Source organism: Chenopodium album, chromosome 25 (assembly GCF_948465745.1).
Source record: "Chenopodium album chromosome 25, dcCheAlbu1.1, whole genome shotgun sequence".
NCBI classification, from domain to species: domain Eukaryota; kingdom Viridiplantae; phylum Streptophyta; class Magnoliopsida; order Caryophyllales; family Amaranthaceae; genus Chenopodium; species Chenopodium album.
In genome coordinates, this window is record NC_137858.1 from 13,008,647 (window position 1) to 13,025,892 (window position 17,246).

The 17,246-nt window shown below is 33.4% G+C and overlaps 1 protein-coding gene and 1 long non-coding RNA gene across 4 annotated transcripts; one reads left to right on the forward strand and one right to left on the reverse strand.

The window, feature by feature from the left end:
* Positions 1-972: 972 nt before the first annotated feature.
* LOC145614624 (uncharacterized) lies at positions 973-4,557 on the reverse strand. Of its 3 annotated transcripts, XR_014107131.1 has the most exons (7): positions 4,141-4,557; positions 3,695-3,934; positions 2,677-2,848; positions 2,033-2,468; positions 1,871-1,933; positions 1,585-1,738; positions 973-1,330 (listed from the first exon to the last, which is right to left on the reverse strand). It is a non-coding gene; the product is annotated as an uncharacterized LOC145614624 (long non-coding RNA). The 3 variants fall into 3 exon arrangements; XR_014107129.1 differs by having other exon boundaries at positions 2,033-2,848; XR_014107130.1 differs by having other exon boundaries at positions 2,033-2,848; positions 4,100-4,557.
* A 7,392-nt stretch (positions 4,558-11,949) lies between these two features.
* Positions 11,950-13,127, forward strand: LOC145614576 (vacuolar iron transporter homolog 4-like). Its single transcript, XM_081669633.1, has one exon. The coding sequence runs from the start codon at positions 12,028-12,030 to the stop codon at positions 12,703-12,705; it is 678 nt and encodes a 225-aa protein (XP_081525759.1). The 5' UTR covers positions 11,950-12,027; the 3' UTR covers positions 12,706-13,127.
* The last annotated feature ends 4,119 nt before the right edge of the window (positions 13,128-17,246 follow it).

The window sequence follows — 17,246 nt, forward strand, 5'->3', positions numbered from 1 at the left end:
CTAGTTTCATTAAACTTATGTTGATTTTGGCCGTGGTCTATGTAGGTATAGTTAGTTTTATTTCTTTATTGTTATCCAATGAAAACCCACGGTTGTTAAATTAATTATCTTTATAATAATAATTAGATTAGGCTCATGCGATGCGCGATTTTAACAAAATTTCATGATTTTAACAATATTTTATGATTTTAACAATATCTTTTAGCTTACAAGTTGTGGACCCACGCGCGTTGCACGCGGTTCCCCAAGTTATTAGTATTAACTTTTGATTGTTGTTTTATCGTGTTTTTTTTTAAAGACGATTGTTGTTTTGTCGTTATTTGTATGTTCATCATATATTTATGGACATTTTCTGCTTGAGTAACCATTATATTCTAATTCCTCATAAAATAACTGGTTTATTTAGTAAGAAATACAAAGAATTTGAGGATAAAAAATATGTATGTATTTATTATTTTATCTACAAAGAATTTTAGGATAAAAAATTTCTCATTCCCCGGGCCTTTTTTCTCAGTCTTATACTACCTCCGTTTCTTTTTAGTTGACACGTATTCCTTTTTAGGAATTTTTTTTTTAGTTGACACGTTTCCTTTTTGGGTAAATTTTTTACCTTGCATTTAAAAGCTACCCCACTTGTTTTTTCATTCTCTATCTCTTTCTCTCCTTTCCTTAATATATGTGCCAAAATTAAACGCGTCAACTAAATAGAAACGGAGGAAGTATCTTTCTCCTGATCACTCTCGATCTCTTTTCCAGCTCTTCTCTAACTTGGCTCCTTCTCTCTCGACATACCCCTCTCTCTCTCTCCACATTAGAAAATACATGATCAAATGAGATCATGTTAAGTTTGTCACAATGTACACTTTTAACATATTAAATTTTTATAAATTTTTACTAAAGTGTAATTTAAGATATTAATGAGGTAAAATGTTCAATGACAAATGCGAAAACTCAAACGTTGTTCATCCATAGTGAGCCTCATTCACCCAACTCCCTAGCCATTTTAAATTTGATCCGATTGATTGTAACAACCTTAAGTACATGGTAGTGGTCTAGAGAGAGTAAATGCTAGAATTAATTAATCCTAAGCTAAATAATAATTTTAGTACAAGCCAAAATAGGTAGTGTGAAAATTTATAAAATTAATAATATAATTCCACCAAGAACATCAAATTTACAATCATTGTTATTTCTACCAGTTATAATCTTCTTTATAACTTCACCAACACATTGGCCACTAAATTCACCGGCTGAAAGTTGGAGATCAAGAGGTTTCTGCATAGTCAGACTCATAATGCATATTGAAGTTCGAAAACTGCATGTATTCAGCCTGAAAAAACATTAGTTTCATTGTCATATACTTGCAAGAAACAAGGGAAATTTGAGTATGAAATTGGTACATGTTCAACTATAATACTATAGCAAGATGACATCACATTTGTATAATCCATAAGAACATCCCATCCCAATCCAGAATTCCTCAACAACAGAAACAAAAGTAGCAAAAGCAGAAAAGATAAAAGTGTAGTGCCATTAACGTGTTTGGATATTGAAGTACTTCGCATAAGATAGCTTCAAACTCACCATTGAACATCTTAAATTATTGTTGAAGCCTTCTTCATGCATACTGTAATTATGTAAACGTTCTGTTTTAATTCTTCCATCATAGCTATTTGTACTTTGTAAAGTTCATGAAGAATTATGGAAAATAATTCAAAAGTTGAGTAAATTCTCATATCTGCACAAAAACATAGGACACAAAGGACATCAAGATTTTGCAACAACTAACCTTGAATCGCCAAATAATACAGAAAACCATATAAATAGTACAAAAGCACATGATATATGTTACATCACGTAGGATACTCACCAGTAAAATTGATCGTCTTCCACTTTTATAAATCAAAATTACACCCAGAAAAGCGGGGGGAAGCTGCAGAGTTTAGTAGCAGAATAATTACTTTAGCAGAAGACAGGAGTATTTTACATTTCATCACTGATAATGCTCATTGTCCTGAATATCCTATTTTACCTGGATGAGAGCCATTGCTATGGTGCCCAAATTTCCTGGAAGTCAGGCTGATTCAAATGTTGTAGCTGCATAGACCATTTGTTCCACCACATGATGCTCGCTCCATGAACACAAGACCTATCATAAGTCCAAAAGCATGCTTCATTTGGAACATGTCCAATAAGCTACCTTGTGAGACATGATCAATAGTTTCAGCAGAGTCCTACAATATATATAATGCTTACATCTTACATGCACTATATGCAATTAAATCAAGTAGTTTAAGTTCTCTAATACTCTTTTGAATAATGTGTATTACTTTGATTTGAGCTGCTTCATGAACTATATCAAATTTCTTTCCCCCCAGTCTTCATAAAGCAGACTCCCAACCTTTTACATGACCTTTACCTAAATTGAGTGTTTCTACTATCTTCACCATCTATTCAGAAGTCCCATTCTATAACAAAAACAAAAAAGTACTGATAAAAATATCAATATCAAAACTGGAAAAAAAAAATCAATTATCATAATATAACTGGTTACAATATGAACCATTTAAAACTTTAATCATAATAGTTTTGTCAATTTATCCAGATGATTCATATTAAAAAGATAATTATAACATCAATATATCTTAACACCAAAGGAAAAAAACACAAACCAACCTCGGAAATTTATAGAAAAGCATAAATCCTCAAAGAGTCAAAGTGTCAACAACAGCTACCACCCAATTCTTAAGTACCAATTGCTGATCCCTTTACCATAATAAACTCCTTTAAACATGTTTAGTGCCCTGTATAATCCACAAAATAAACCGCCGCAATTGCTCCAGCAGCCCTGACAGTACCAACAACCACCATAATTTCACTTGAATCAACTTATACACTGACTCCAATTGAAATCAAAATGTTATAAACCTAGTGTCACTGTCGCACCTAATCTTTGATGCCAAAAAATTCCCACCCAAATAAATTTTACAGAATCTAAGGAACCCTAGAAGAAATGGTTCAGTAAAATATAAAAAATATACTTTTATTGTCCTCCCATTTTCTCTGGATCCCCCTTCATATAAATCAACTACTTATAAAGTTATAAGAGGTCAAAACTTGAGCTTAGTCAGAATTGAGCAAATGAGAATATACTCACAAATAAACATTAATGTAGACAGACATGGAGCACCATATATATACGATTAAAAATGAATAGGCTATGATGGCAATAATGCAAATGCAGTATATAATATGTAAATTGTGAACCAGACCTTAAAGTTGATTTATCAACACAATTTTCATCAAAATTTCATTTTCTTATAACTTGTAACTTTAGATGGGCAACTTTCCGCAAGAACAACTCATGTGAACAACTCATGATATAATGCATTCTGAAAAGTTTATGTTTTGGATGCCAAAGACCCATGAGGACAAAAAAAACTCAGAAACAACCACTTAAAACAGTCTGAAGAACAAGGACACCAAAATTGAGTCCAAACCAAATCAGAAATTAAATTGAACAATATTAATCAATTATCAGTCTGGAAGTAACTTTAAATTTGATGCAATCTATAAAAGGAGAAAGTGTGTACCAGGATTTTAGATGAAACACAAAAAATCGAATTTGAAAAATCCCTCAAGCTAACAATCGAACTAAAAAAGGCAAAAAAATAATAATAAATGAAAATCAAACCTTCGGAATTCTTTGACCGCGAACTTGTTGTCCTACCTCCATCTTCTTCCATCTTCTCGATCTCCTCCAGAGAGCCAACATGAGTGTTTGATCGACAGGCAATAGTGGAGCTCATCTAATTGCTTTCATCCTCGACCTTTGAGCTAATTCGCGGTTCGAAAGCATCCATTTACGCTCCGTTCATCCATATTCGCATGTCACCGGCAGCGATTGCTGCATCATAATCACGTATACTTTCTCCTACATTCAGAAAATCAGTTGTTTTCCTCTAAATTCAAACACAAAAAGGCTTTTATTTGGGAAAAATCGGAAATTAGGGCTAGGGTTTAACGAAATCTAAAAATCTAGAAACAAAAATACACCTAAATCTATGAAATTGAAACAACTACTTCATGAGAAACGTGCCTGTAATTGTTAAACAATAGAAGGTTCAAAGAAATGGGCACCTCGATTTTGCTTCCAATTGAAAAAATTTCAATCACCTTGATCTTAATCTCCTCTCAAATCCCCAGAATAAACCAATTTCCGGAAAATCGACGAAATGGGTAGCTCTAATTTGAATCCAATTTGATAATCCCTTGATTTCCAGCTAGATAATCGGGAAAAATAAGCAAACCCAGAAAATCGAAAGAGGAATCTAGGGTTAGGCCAAGAATTTGCCACTCTGATGAGGGTCGAATCTGTTTTACGATTTAAGGTTTGAATTGATGTTGATGAAGAAGGGAAATTGGGGAAAATTGTTTTGATGGAGGTGAGAAAAGCAGTGTACGCTTCAATGGAAGAGAGAGGTAAGAAAAAAAAATAAAAAAAGTAGTATGATTACAGAGAAAATAATAGAAGAGAGAAAGAAAGCAGCAGGGCAAAAAAGGCAATTCACTGTTCATAAGCTACAGTACTGTTCATAAGCAATAGTAATTTTGTTGCTCATATTTATAGAAAGGGGTAAAGATTTGTGTGTAATATGTACGTTGTATGAATAATTTAGGCAAAATCTATTAAATTGATAAATTAATATAGAGTGGTCACCCCAATTCATATAATTTGTATAAAATGTATGGAGTAGGAGAAAAAAATAATGTTTATAAGAAAATGAAATAGTCCAATCTTCCTTTAATCTCCAATTGAAATTGCATAATTAGTCAATTTAAATATAAAATATGTTAAAAGAATGTATAATTAATTTACCATTTTCAAATTTTTATTTATGTTGAAAAAAAAAATAATGATGTCATTATTAGTTTTGACTGGAAATTTTTTATTAAGAAGTTGACTTGTGGAAAGTAATGACATCAGCGGTAACTATTTTAGTTATATCTATAGATTTTATATAATGCAATCGGGATTGCTTCAACATTTTATCAAATTGATTTTGTAATTCTTTAGGATTTTATCCAGAAGAATGTAGTTCATCATTTGTTCCTTCTAAAATCTAACGAAGGTCTCTTAGGAAATCAAACATTTTTTTTTTTTTGCTTTGAATTTGGTAGCCCCTATGAACGACCATCACATGGGTATTTTAGGTATGTATTACATTCAACCTTATCTACTTTCTTTTACACTATATTTGTATTGAAGGAAATGGAGGGAAAGGAAAGGAAAGAAAATAAAGGGATGGATTCTCCTTCGTTTGGATAACAAATGAGAAAGGAAGAGAATTGGAGGGGAGAGAAATTGAGGGAAGAAATTGTAAAAAATTAAACTCTCCAACAATGAAGAGATTTGGAAGGAAAACTTATCTTTCTGTCTTTCCCTCCCTTTCTCTTCCCTCCCCTTCACCTCCCTCCCCTTCTTTTCTTTCCCATTTCTTTATCCAAACACACCGTTATGGAATACCGAAAACTCCGTACTATATAAACTTCTAAGGTTAAACTTGTCCCTATTCTGTAATCTCACACTAAGAAAGGGTGCCTTTACCGATGGTAACCTGTAATATTCACGCGCTTTTTGGCGTATCAATCTATATTATGATCAATAAAACGAGAAAATACAAGTCCAAAAACTTCGCTTTAGGGTGTGTTTGGGTAAAGGGATTTGGGGGGGGGGGGGGAAGGAAGGGATATAATTTCCTTTGTTTGGATAGCAAATTAGGATGGGAAAGGAAATAGAAGGAAAGAAAATGGGTGGAATATAATTTATTAATTACTCAAGAGTAAAATCTTTCCAATTTTGAAGATTTGGAAGGAAAACTTTGTATAAACAAATAAATGTATTGTAAGAAGACAAATAATATACCCTTTACTTTCTAACAAAAATCTGAACATCACTTTTCATGTGATTTTTTTCTCTCTCCTCACGATTTCCCCAATTTTCTAGGGTTCCAAAATGCAATTCCCCCCCCCCCCAATTTTCAGGGTTTGTGGAGTGCGATTTCACTACTAATCTACTCATACTTGCCATCTCTCTCACAATTTATCTGCTTTTTTTCAAGGTAAGTGTCAAATTTAGTTTGATTTTGTTGATTATATATTGTACTGCAATTTTGTGGAGTGCGATTTTGAGGTAAGAAGAAATTGCAGCCTCGAATAGAAATAATTGAGCGAAGAGTTATCGATTTGGGCTAAATTTGGAGTTTCCGGCTTTGGATTATGGGCTAGCGACGTTGCTTAGTAGCGCGGTAGTGTGGTGTGACGGTGGCTGGTTGATTTGGTGCGATTATAGTTGTTGGGATGCTGGCCGGTTGTTTCTGTGGGTGTGCAGCAGTCCAGTGGTGGTTGTTACCAGTGGTTGTGGCCGAACAGGGGTAAGATGGGACTGCTATGGCCAGTTTGTGAGATAGGGTTGCTTTGGTCAGTTTGGTGTGAGGTTTAGAGTGGTGTTGATGTGCGATGAAAGTGGTGTGTGGACTGGTGCGAGGTGGTGTGTGGACTGGTGCGAGGTGGTGTGTGGATAGTGCAAGGTGGAGTAGTTGCGTTAATTTGTGTATTCTTCCCTCCCTTCCCTTCCCCTTCTCTTATATCCAAACAAGGGAATTAAAATTCTTCCTCCCTCCCTTCCCCTTCTTTTCCCTCCCCTATCTACCCCTTCCCTCCCTTTCCTTCCTAAAATACTATCCAAACAATATGTTAGCGACTCGCTACGCCCTATGGGGATACCGTATGTAATACCCAAATATTATATGATTTTCGGGCGGTTTTTCATTTTTTTAACGAAGTTTTTTTATGCTTAAAATTTTATCCTTGAGTTTGATTAATAAAATTAATTATTTTTAAAGTTAATTAAGCATATAAATATGTTTTTTTTTTATTTTAATAAGTTTTTCATCATATTATATTGTTGGAAATTACTTGGGTTAGTAATATTAATTGTTGGTTGTTTTCTAGGAAGTGATTATTCCCTAGGAGAATTTTAAGTGATTAAAAGTGGCTCAAAGGATTGTTTATACGAGGTACGTACATGTCTACTTCGTTATACGTAGTATCATGCATGTTTAGGTACCAAAAGGAAAGAACTTAGTTTCATGATTAGGGAACACTTGGATGGAAATTGTTTGATTACACATTGATTTTATTCATGTGCTTATGTTTATGAGATATGTTTTGGTGAATTGATTATGTTTGTATGGAATTATGGATGCAAACATGTTGAATTATATTGGATTAATTGTTTGTATGGAATGTCGATACAAACATATTTTTATTGGATTGGTTTATTAACCATGTTTGGATTATTAAAGGATTGGAATTGAATGGTTTAAGTGGAATGAATTTATTAATTATTCCACAAGGTTATTTATTTATTTATTTATTACTAAATCATGACTTGTTAGTATGTTGAGTAAAGGTGGATTAAGCCGAAATGGCTAGGTGAGTTGACTATGTTCAACAATTTTGGATAATTTAGAAGTTTAATGGAATTAAAGGTCAATTTGTGATGTGATCACCATTGTCCTAAATAAGATTAAAAATGAATTGATGTATGATTGTTATGTTTGGTCTACATGAATGAGTCGGATATTAATTAAAATTGTAATCACGTAAAGTGAAACATGGATGAGCAATAAAACTCTGGAAAGCGTGCACTTCTAGATTATTGACAATTATGGGTTGGGGTACACGGTGGTAGCCCGTGGCTTTTCGAGGCTTGTTTGATCAACATGTCCTCTTCTCTTTTGGTATTTACATTTTATTTTATAATGAAAGTTAGATGGGATCCTAGACTAACTTTGTGAGAATGGAGTCACGCCCATTCTTGCATCGCGCTAAACTTTTATTTCAAATGGTCATTTGGGACCAAATTGATTTGGTGGATTGGACAACCTGGTCTATTGCTTACTCCAAACTAAATTAATTAAATTAAATATAGAGTCAAGTGTTTGGAATTAATTAGTAAGTATGTTGAGTCAATTGAATTTCAAGTGTTTGGAATTAATTAGTAAGTATGTTGAGTCAATTGAATTGTCTAAGTGTGGAGTCTTGATTGATGAATTCGAGTTGTATGTTTATTTACTTTAATTAGTTGAGCATGCTGGTTTTGGTACGTTGTAGCTTGTATGTACTCAGCTTTGCTGATTGCGTGCTTTTGTGTGTGTCTTTCTTTTGGTCATGGCCTTCGCCTTTCAATGACCCTGTGATGATCCAATTATTACACTTGTATTATTGGGGAGCAGTATTGCACAGGTTAGCTTGATGATGTGAAGTTCGGGGATTTGACATACGCATTGTCAAGGGATTGGTGTGATTGAGAGTATTCGTTCTTTGTGTTGAACTTATTTATGTTTTACTATTTTAATTATGTTTTGGGATTTTGAATATTGGTTTGGTTTTAAATAAGGGCCTTATATGGTTCCAATTTGTAAGCTTTGACTTATTCGTTTTCCTAAACTATGTTATTTTAAAGACTTAAGTTTGATTTTCCGCTGCGATACTTTGATAAAGCCTTAACGTTTTAACACGTGACGGTAGCACGTCAATGGTTCTCCACTATTTTATTTAAAGCAAGTGGTTTGGAAAAGGGAGAATTATTGGGGTGTTACACCGTACCTCTGTCCAATCCGAACTTCAACATGTGCAACCCCCTATCCCTTGGTTTATGGCACCGAAGTAGTTCACCCAATTGAACGGGAACTACAATACCTTCCTTGCTTCTTGTTTCTCCGATTTGGTTCCTAGTGATAGACCTCTATTGTATTAGAATTAGGCGCTCCGAAACGACGGTCTCATATTGCATTTTCTGGTAAGGGGATGAAGGCATGAAGGCACCAGAGTGAGTAGAGGCGGCCCTCGCTAGGGAGCTTCGAAGGAGGTAGGAAATGAGGAACGTTCTCATCCCATTTCCTACCAGAAATGGCCAAGGGTATACCACTTGAGGGAGGGCAAAATCAATCAGATTCTGACCTGAAAAGAATGAATTTCTCTTGAACTTCTCCACTTCCTACCTAGCCTTCAAAAAACAAAGTTATTCAAGTTCTTTTTCCCAAAGAAGTCATGCGGACTTAAAGAATTATGGAAAGGATCCAATGTTAAAATAATATAGGAGTTATTAGTTGTGACACGTTCACTAAAAAAAATCCTTAGGATGGAAGTCAAAATCAAAAACCAATTCACGGTTGATTGGGACAACTTGATTGTCGATGTTAAAAAATATGATTACAGTTTGGGAATGCCATTCATGTATAACAGTCTCATCAATCCGATAGGCCGAGTATCCGTCAGTCGGTAAGCAGATTTGCAGATAGAATGCTAGCCAGCCGCATGTATTTAATTAATTCGGAGCAATTAGAGCGGGATCCACTTTTTGAGGGTCGTTAGTCACTTTTCAGGCTCTCCTGATTGATTCTAGTGGAGACAACGTTCCCCAAAATAACTTCTTTTAGGTGGAAAAGCTACATTTCCAACGGCAAGACGCGACGTTTTGTCGGAAAGGTTTTTCGAGCCACCCCATTCATTGTCGAATCCTACTCAGCGAAATATGGAGGTACTTATGGAAGAACGGGCCAATTTTGTGAAATCCCTTAGTCTAAAAGTCTTCCTTGGCCTTGGCTGGTGTCAATCCTCCTCTAAAGAGGATTGAGGTGTCCCACTGACATAAAAACAGTTTTTTTCAAGAAAGGGAAGTCTTTCATGAAAATGCTTTTGAGCTTAGGTTCCTCATAACAAACTTGGTCGAAAACCCAAGTCTTGATGCCAATGTTGGCCCGTAAACCTTCTCAATGAATGGAGAGAAAGTTCGCAAATCACCTTATTACTACCTCCAATTATTAGTTGACACCTTTCTATTATTATGCTTGTCAACTTACTTTTTTAATGATTAATTTCTCTAATTATCGATATTGCAAAATTGTAAAACGTGGATATTAATAAATTATACATTGAGACGATTCAAAAAGGATCCCGCATGACTATGTTTTATCGTAGTTATAAATCATACTCCCTCTGTCCCTCTATATTTTTGCTCCATTGCTATTTTTGGGGTCAAACTTTGAAAAATTTGACCACAAATTACCGTTAATATACAAAAAATAATTTAATCATGAGTGGTCTTGTTAGATTCGTCTCGTTGTATATTTTATAAATATCACGTTTTTATAATTTTTACGTGTATGAAAGTAAAGATATAGACGTTTAATACATGTCTTGGAGACTGTGCTCAGTCAAATGGGGCAAAAAAATAGGGATAGAGGGAGTAAAAGTTAGTCAAATTCTAATTTGTTAACAGTGCAAAAGTAAAATGGTGTCTACAAAAAAAAAAAAAAAAAAAAAAAAAACGAAGTACTTGTACGAAGTATATATTAACTCATTACTCGTATATATATATATATAAAAAGTAAAACCAAAATATGTGAAAATTTTAAAGAACGGAGGTAGACTGGTGTCAAAAGCACACCTGACCCAATCCGATCTGAAAAATATCGATTTGGACTCGTGTGGACATAATAATTTAGTATAACTTAACTTTAAAAATTTACCCGACCCGACCATATCAGACCCGATTCGATTATCCGTACTGACTCCCCTAGACAGGTAGTAATGTGACAAATTTTAAGAAACGGTGGCAGCCAGGGGATAAAATAGAAGGAGCAAACATGGATATGAGTTATGACAATTTTGATCACTTAGCCCAACTGGTTAAATTGGGCCACAGTTTCTTTGGTTGTTGTGGACTTGTGGGTTCCTTTTTATTGGATATTTTAACAAAATTTATTTATTCAAATCAGAGATTTATATCCCAAACTAGATCATAAAAGCAATGATAGTGAGCACAATGTCGTTTTAAATGGTAGATTGCACGTACGTCACATTGGTTTGTCAACATATTTTTACCTACACCAATAGCTCATTTCCCTTATAACATTAGACTACAAAGCAAGATCACATCTATAGCATGTATATTAGAGTCCTTAATAACACAACGTAAATATTTAACGTCCTTAGTTCCTTAATTACCATATGTCATCAAAGAAGAAACAGGATGCATGCACATATACATAAATAAGGATTAAGTTATTGGAGAGATAATGTACACATCACATATATTTGTAATGAAATGTATTTCACAAAATCGGATTCAATTTATAAATTTCAATTTGTTTTAAAAGTTCGTATTCAATTCTGATAGAGTATAAAACATATTCCTGGGCCTCAACCATCAGCTTAAACTTTTGGTTGAGATGGTCCTCTAACATGGTATCAGAGCCAGCGTGACACAAAGGTCACGGGTTCGAATCTCATCCGCCCCTCCTTCGAAGTGGAATTAATTCGCACCAGGTATGGGTGGGCCTGTGTTGCATCCACATTTCAAGCCCAAAGGGCCTTTCATGTGAGGGGGAGTGATAGAGTATAAAACATATTCCTGGGCCTCAACCATCAGCTTAAGCTTTTGGTTGAGTTGGTCCTCTAACAAATTCCAATTTCACATTCAAATTCATTTTAATTTCAGCTTACATATATATTATTTGTAATAGAAATTTTGGCCACTTGCACTAATTAATGTTAGTGGGAAACCAACCTTTAACGTAAAAATTCTCTAGTCCCTCTCTTAAAAAAAAAAAAAAAAAAAAAAAAAACTAACTTTGTTTAATAAAGAGCTTGTGTCCGCCACACTCCACTAGAAAAAAGTAAATCCATTTGATCATTATCCACGTAAAACACAGTATTTTCCCGAATTAATTATTACATAAATGTCCAATTAGGTGCAATATTACATATTTTTATCTTAGTGGGAAAATAACCACTAAGACAAATGTACAAAAGTACCTCAACCTCCTTCTATAAATAGCTTAGTTCAAAGAGTATGTTTTCACAACACTAGAGCTATCACCTTCATTCTAAGCCAAAATTCTCTCTTACTTTCTTAAACTTCCTTGCAAAATCAACCCTTTTCGAGTTTTCGACCACATGGAATCCAAACAAACCGTACGCCCCAACACCATCAAGCTCGAAACAATTCGAGGAAACCACCACATGGGTGATGAAGAGAGCCAACATCAACAAGATGTGGAGAAAGAAGAAGAAGACTTGTTTGATTACACGACACGAGCTCAATGGCTAAGAGCGGCGGTCTTAGGAGCCAATGACGGGCTTGTTTCCACCGCATCACTCATGATGGGAGTTGGTGCGGTGAAACAAGATGTCAAGACCATGATTCTCATTGGTTTTGCTGGCCTAGTCGCCGGGGCTTGTAGCATGGCCATAGGTGAGTTTGTGTCCGTGTACTCACAACTCGATACCGAGGTTGCTCAAAGAAAAAGAGATAACATAAGAGATGATCAAAAGGAGGAAAAAGATGAGGAGAAGTTGCCAAACCCTCTACAAGCGGCATTAGCCTCGGCCTTGGCATTTTCGGTGGGGGCTATGGTCCCGCTTTTGGCGGCCTCCTTTATACAAGAGTATAAGGTGAGGGTTGGGGTGGTGGTGGCGGCAGTGACAATGGCGTTGGCCGTGTTCGGGTGGTTAGGGGCCTTCCTAGGAGGAGCACCGGTTGTAAGGGCTTCTATTAGGGTTTTATTGGGTGGTTGGCTTGCTATGGCTATTACTTTTGGTTTAACAAGGTGGATGGGGACATATGGCCTCTAATTTAATTAAGTTGATAATAATATTATCTAATAATTAAGGGTGTTTTTTTTTTTTTTTTTTTTTTTGGGGTGGTGTTGTAACAAATTAAAATTAGGCTACTTCATCACGTGTTTTACTTACCTTTGTAAGCACCTAATCAATGCTTAGCTTGTTAATTGGATATTTGTGGAAAATTAATTGAGTAAAAAGTTAATTTTTGTTACCTTTGATTAATGTTTCTTGTGCAACTACTTGAGTTGTTTTTCAACTAAAAGGTAGGGGAGGGAAAAAAAAAAAAAAAAAAAAAAACCCTAACTTGTGGAATTCTATTTGGGATAAAATGAATATAAATAGCATGGATACCCTCGTTTTCGTTTAAGAGATGTGGGAAAAAATTGTGGAGGTGATCATCCACTTTAAGAAGACTTTGATTATTATAGAATTGTTGATTGAATATATACATCATCTGTTTCTTATAACATGCGGTGGAAAATATTGAGAAACTACGGAGTAATAAGGAAGTTTTAGTATATGGTGTGAAAATGAAAATTTGGTTTATCTAAATTTATACATACAAAACGTGTTTGGCTAACAACATGGTACCATGTAAAACGTGTACATGACTTGCCATCACCAAAAAATTCACATACAATATACTTGTATGTAGTAGTATCATATTTGTCAGTTGCTATAACAGAAGGCTTTAAAACCAATGTAAATTAATTTATTAAACCTCCATAAAAATTAAGATAGTGTTTTAATCCAAATTAAATGGCACCATCATTGTATGAGAAAATTTCAGACTTTTTTCATATTCAAATACTTCGTATACAAAAAAAAAAAAAAAAAGCGCTCTAATATCTAATCTTAAGGCAAAATTATATTTAATGGAGAAAAAAAAAAATGATTTGTAACTCAAACGCAAGACCTAAAATTAAGCAAAACATCTTTTACAGAACGTATGGTTGATTCAAAAACTAGCTAAAGGCGTAGGCACATTGGCTATTTGATTTTGCTTAATTGATAGGCTAGAGTATGTATTTTCTTACACAAATTAGATCCTATTAAAAATTCTTACAAGGTTTTTTTTTTTTTTTTTTTTTTTTTTTTTTTTTTTTTTTTTTTTTTTTGATTAAAGTAATTATTTATATACTTGAAAAATTAACAAGAAGAATCTCAATTATTTAGGTTGTTTTCATTTTAATCAAAACTTTATTTTAACTTAAATGACTTGCATTTTTAGAACTTTTAGAACAAGTTAACACAAAAAGAAGACTAGTTTATAAAAATAAAAATTAAAAAAGAAGACTGTTTTATGAAGTGTCCTTGCATAATTGAGATTCTTTAGAGTAAAAATGTAATTGGAATTGAAATGAGAAGAAGTTCAATACATACTTAGGATTATTATATTCCGATCCTGTTAATTTTATCTATATTTTCCAGACCCGTCACTACATTTATGATGGGATTGGTAATGGTGTCATCGTCAATTGTCATTGATGTTGTTTAAAAGGGTACAGATAAAATTAGACACATATAGAGCATTCCATTATGTTGCAACGGCCAAAAAACGAAAAGATAAGCTCTTTAAGTAAATACTAAAGAGTTCTCAGAAATTGCGCAAGTGTTCTTGGGTGGAAAGGTGATTTGCAATTTTGCTAAGAATTCAAAGATATACTTGCGTCAAAGATAGATAGTGCAACAATATTTTATGGGGTATCTTGTGGTAGTCGTGTGAAGGGCACACTCCCTTGATTTTAATAATATTAAACGTAGCACTAATTAAGGATTTTAGTGCGTCTAATCCTTGTTAAAATTTCATTATCCAATAAAACAAGTGAACCTTTTTGCTAATGTAGTAAAGTTGAAAAAAGATTAGATATATTTAATTTGTTGAGTAACAAATGAATATGCATTGTTCTAGCTTTTTACTAGCAATAATTGTCCACCATGTCTAATAGAATATTGGCTGAAATAATCAAGTTGTTTACTAGGGTATATACGTCGCGTGGCTGTGTTTACACACCTAAATATTTAAATAAAAAAAAAAAAAATTTGGGGTTAGAGTTAAATAAAATTTAAACTTTTTATATATATATATATATATTTTTATTGTTATTTTTATTTATCATTTTAGGATTATGTTTCAATGGAAATTCTTAGGTGAACCTTGACCTAGGTTATTAGGTATATAAAGTACATATTTTTATGTTCGTTAATTTTTGTTGATTATGTAAAGAACATCACTATTGATCATAGTTTTAGTAGATGATTGTGAAAAAAGTCGCTCCTCTTCATCACTATTGCTCCATCTTTTGTATACGGAGTATATTATTTTTGGTTCAGGAAATTGTTGTTATTATTTTAAAAGTTGAGGATTTCAGGCCATGTATATTCTTTGTTTGATTCAATTTTTATCTTCAAGTTTCATGAATTTTGAAGTTTATGTTTCCATTATGCTTACTTGAGTTGTTGATTATTTCTAGTCTAGTACAAATTAACGTATATGTTAATCAAAATTAAGAGGTGTCGAAATGTATTTAAAAAATAATATACAATCAGATGAATCATATCGAAATCACGTTTACAATTACTAATTGCCAATAACTAATTTTACCTGATAGTTAATATTAGAAGATAACATTAAAAATTTATTTCTCATAAAATAATTGATAACAAAACACTTAGCAATATAAAGTGATGATATTAACCAAAATTTACTTTTTTTTTTTAACAAGTAAAATTTACCTATTTAATTAGCCAACTCTTGAGTAGAGTAATGTATTAATTATATCTTTTAGACTAAATGGAGTACATGAATCTCAAAAATATGTTGCGTACAATTTTGTCATACCCGTAAGAGTGGACAAGGTAAGTTAGTTATTTTTTGAGAATATATAATTAATGAGAAATATATCAATTAAGGACACTCCAAAAATTAGTTGGGTACAAGTTAAAGTTGGAGGCTTAAATGAATTAAATAAGAAGAACATCGTGGTGTTCATGTGGATAACACACTCTTGTTGATATAAAATGCTTAAAAGTTGCATTTGACTTAGCTACTACTACTATTTTGGTGCCCTCATACTCAGCAATCCATCTCTCGTATGTCTTTTTTCTGTTATTAGTGGAAATTTAAGAAAATATCGAGAATTTAAAAGAATACACTTGGATATATTAAAGTATATATCTCTTCCTTTGGCTTGTTGAATCTTTTATACCAAAAATTTGGATTACTTATTAGCTTACATCATGCTTACTAATATATGTTTCAAGTGGATGATTGTTATACGGTTGTTATTCGATTTAGAAAATCCGTTTCAAATTTGTGTTATGTATGAAATTGATAAATTTTAAGACTTTGGGCTTGTTCACGTTTACTGACCTGAGCTGAGCTGAACTGAACTGAACTAAGCTGAAATGAATATTTTATGAGAGATGGAAATTAAGAGCTGAACTGAATTGAACTGAACTGATTGGAGCTGAATTGAACTGATTGGAGCTGAACCGAACTGAACTGAACTTAAATTAAGTAAATGTGAACATACCCTTTGTTTGCATTGATCATATACAGGTCTCCCTCTCATTTAATTTCATTCAAATACATCAATGTATAATCTCAATTTACATGTGGATTATTAGTTATATCTTAATCGTATTATTTCACGATAAATCTTCTCGCTAATAATAAGTGCAGTTGTGCTATTTTCCTTTGAGAGGAAGAAAAGGGGCTTCACTAAACCTTTGTTGAACTGCCATGTTCACAAATGTAATTTGTTCCACGTCGGATAAAATGAGAGATTATCTATTACAGTAACCCTTTAGACGGTTAGTTCTTTGAGAAGCAAAGTAACTCCCTTCATTGCGAGATGAATTGGTTATAGAGTAGTGTAACTGCTTATAACTTTATACGCTTGTAAGTGTGTGGTCCAAACTCTTCCCTTGTTCTTGGATATTCCAAGCCCTTTCTCAATATTGTCCAAAATATAGTATAACATGATATGAGTATATGACCATATGAGAGGGTGGGGAGAGGCAATAGTATTTACAAAATACATGTTGTGTACGCAGTGTGTATACCTATGAGCTGTACTACGTGAAAAAAAAATGAGATGTTTAATCAATTATATGCTTGATTTGAGGCGATCATAATTAATCTACTCCTTATGTTGCTAAATAACTTGGGATGAAATTTAATTCCGACTAGCTTAAACGTGGTTCAAACTCTTCTCCTCATCAATTATCACATAACCCATCCATTTTCAATCAATTCTATAACTTAAAAACCTCTACCTCTACGTTACATGACTAAGTGAAGCTAAGCATAAAACATATGTCAAAAGGAGAAACAAAATTCCATTACTTTCCCATTTACGTTATTCAGAAGCATTTTCCATGCAATTAGTTATCTTAGTGGACAAGTTCTTATCTTAGTGGACAACTCCATAACCACTTACGTAGTTTATATATTATCAAATTATCAACCTACATCTATAAATAACTTGGTTTTGAGCCATGTACAAGCACATTCACTATTACCTTCCAACACTTCAAAACAACCT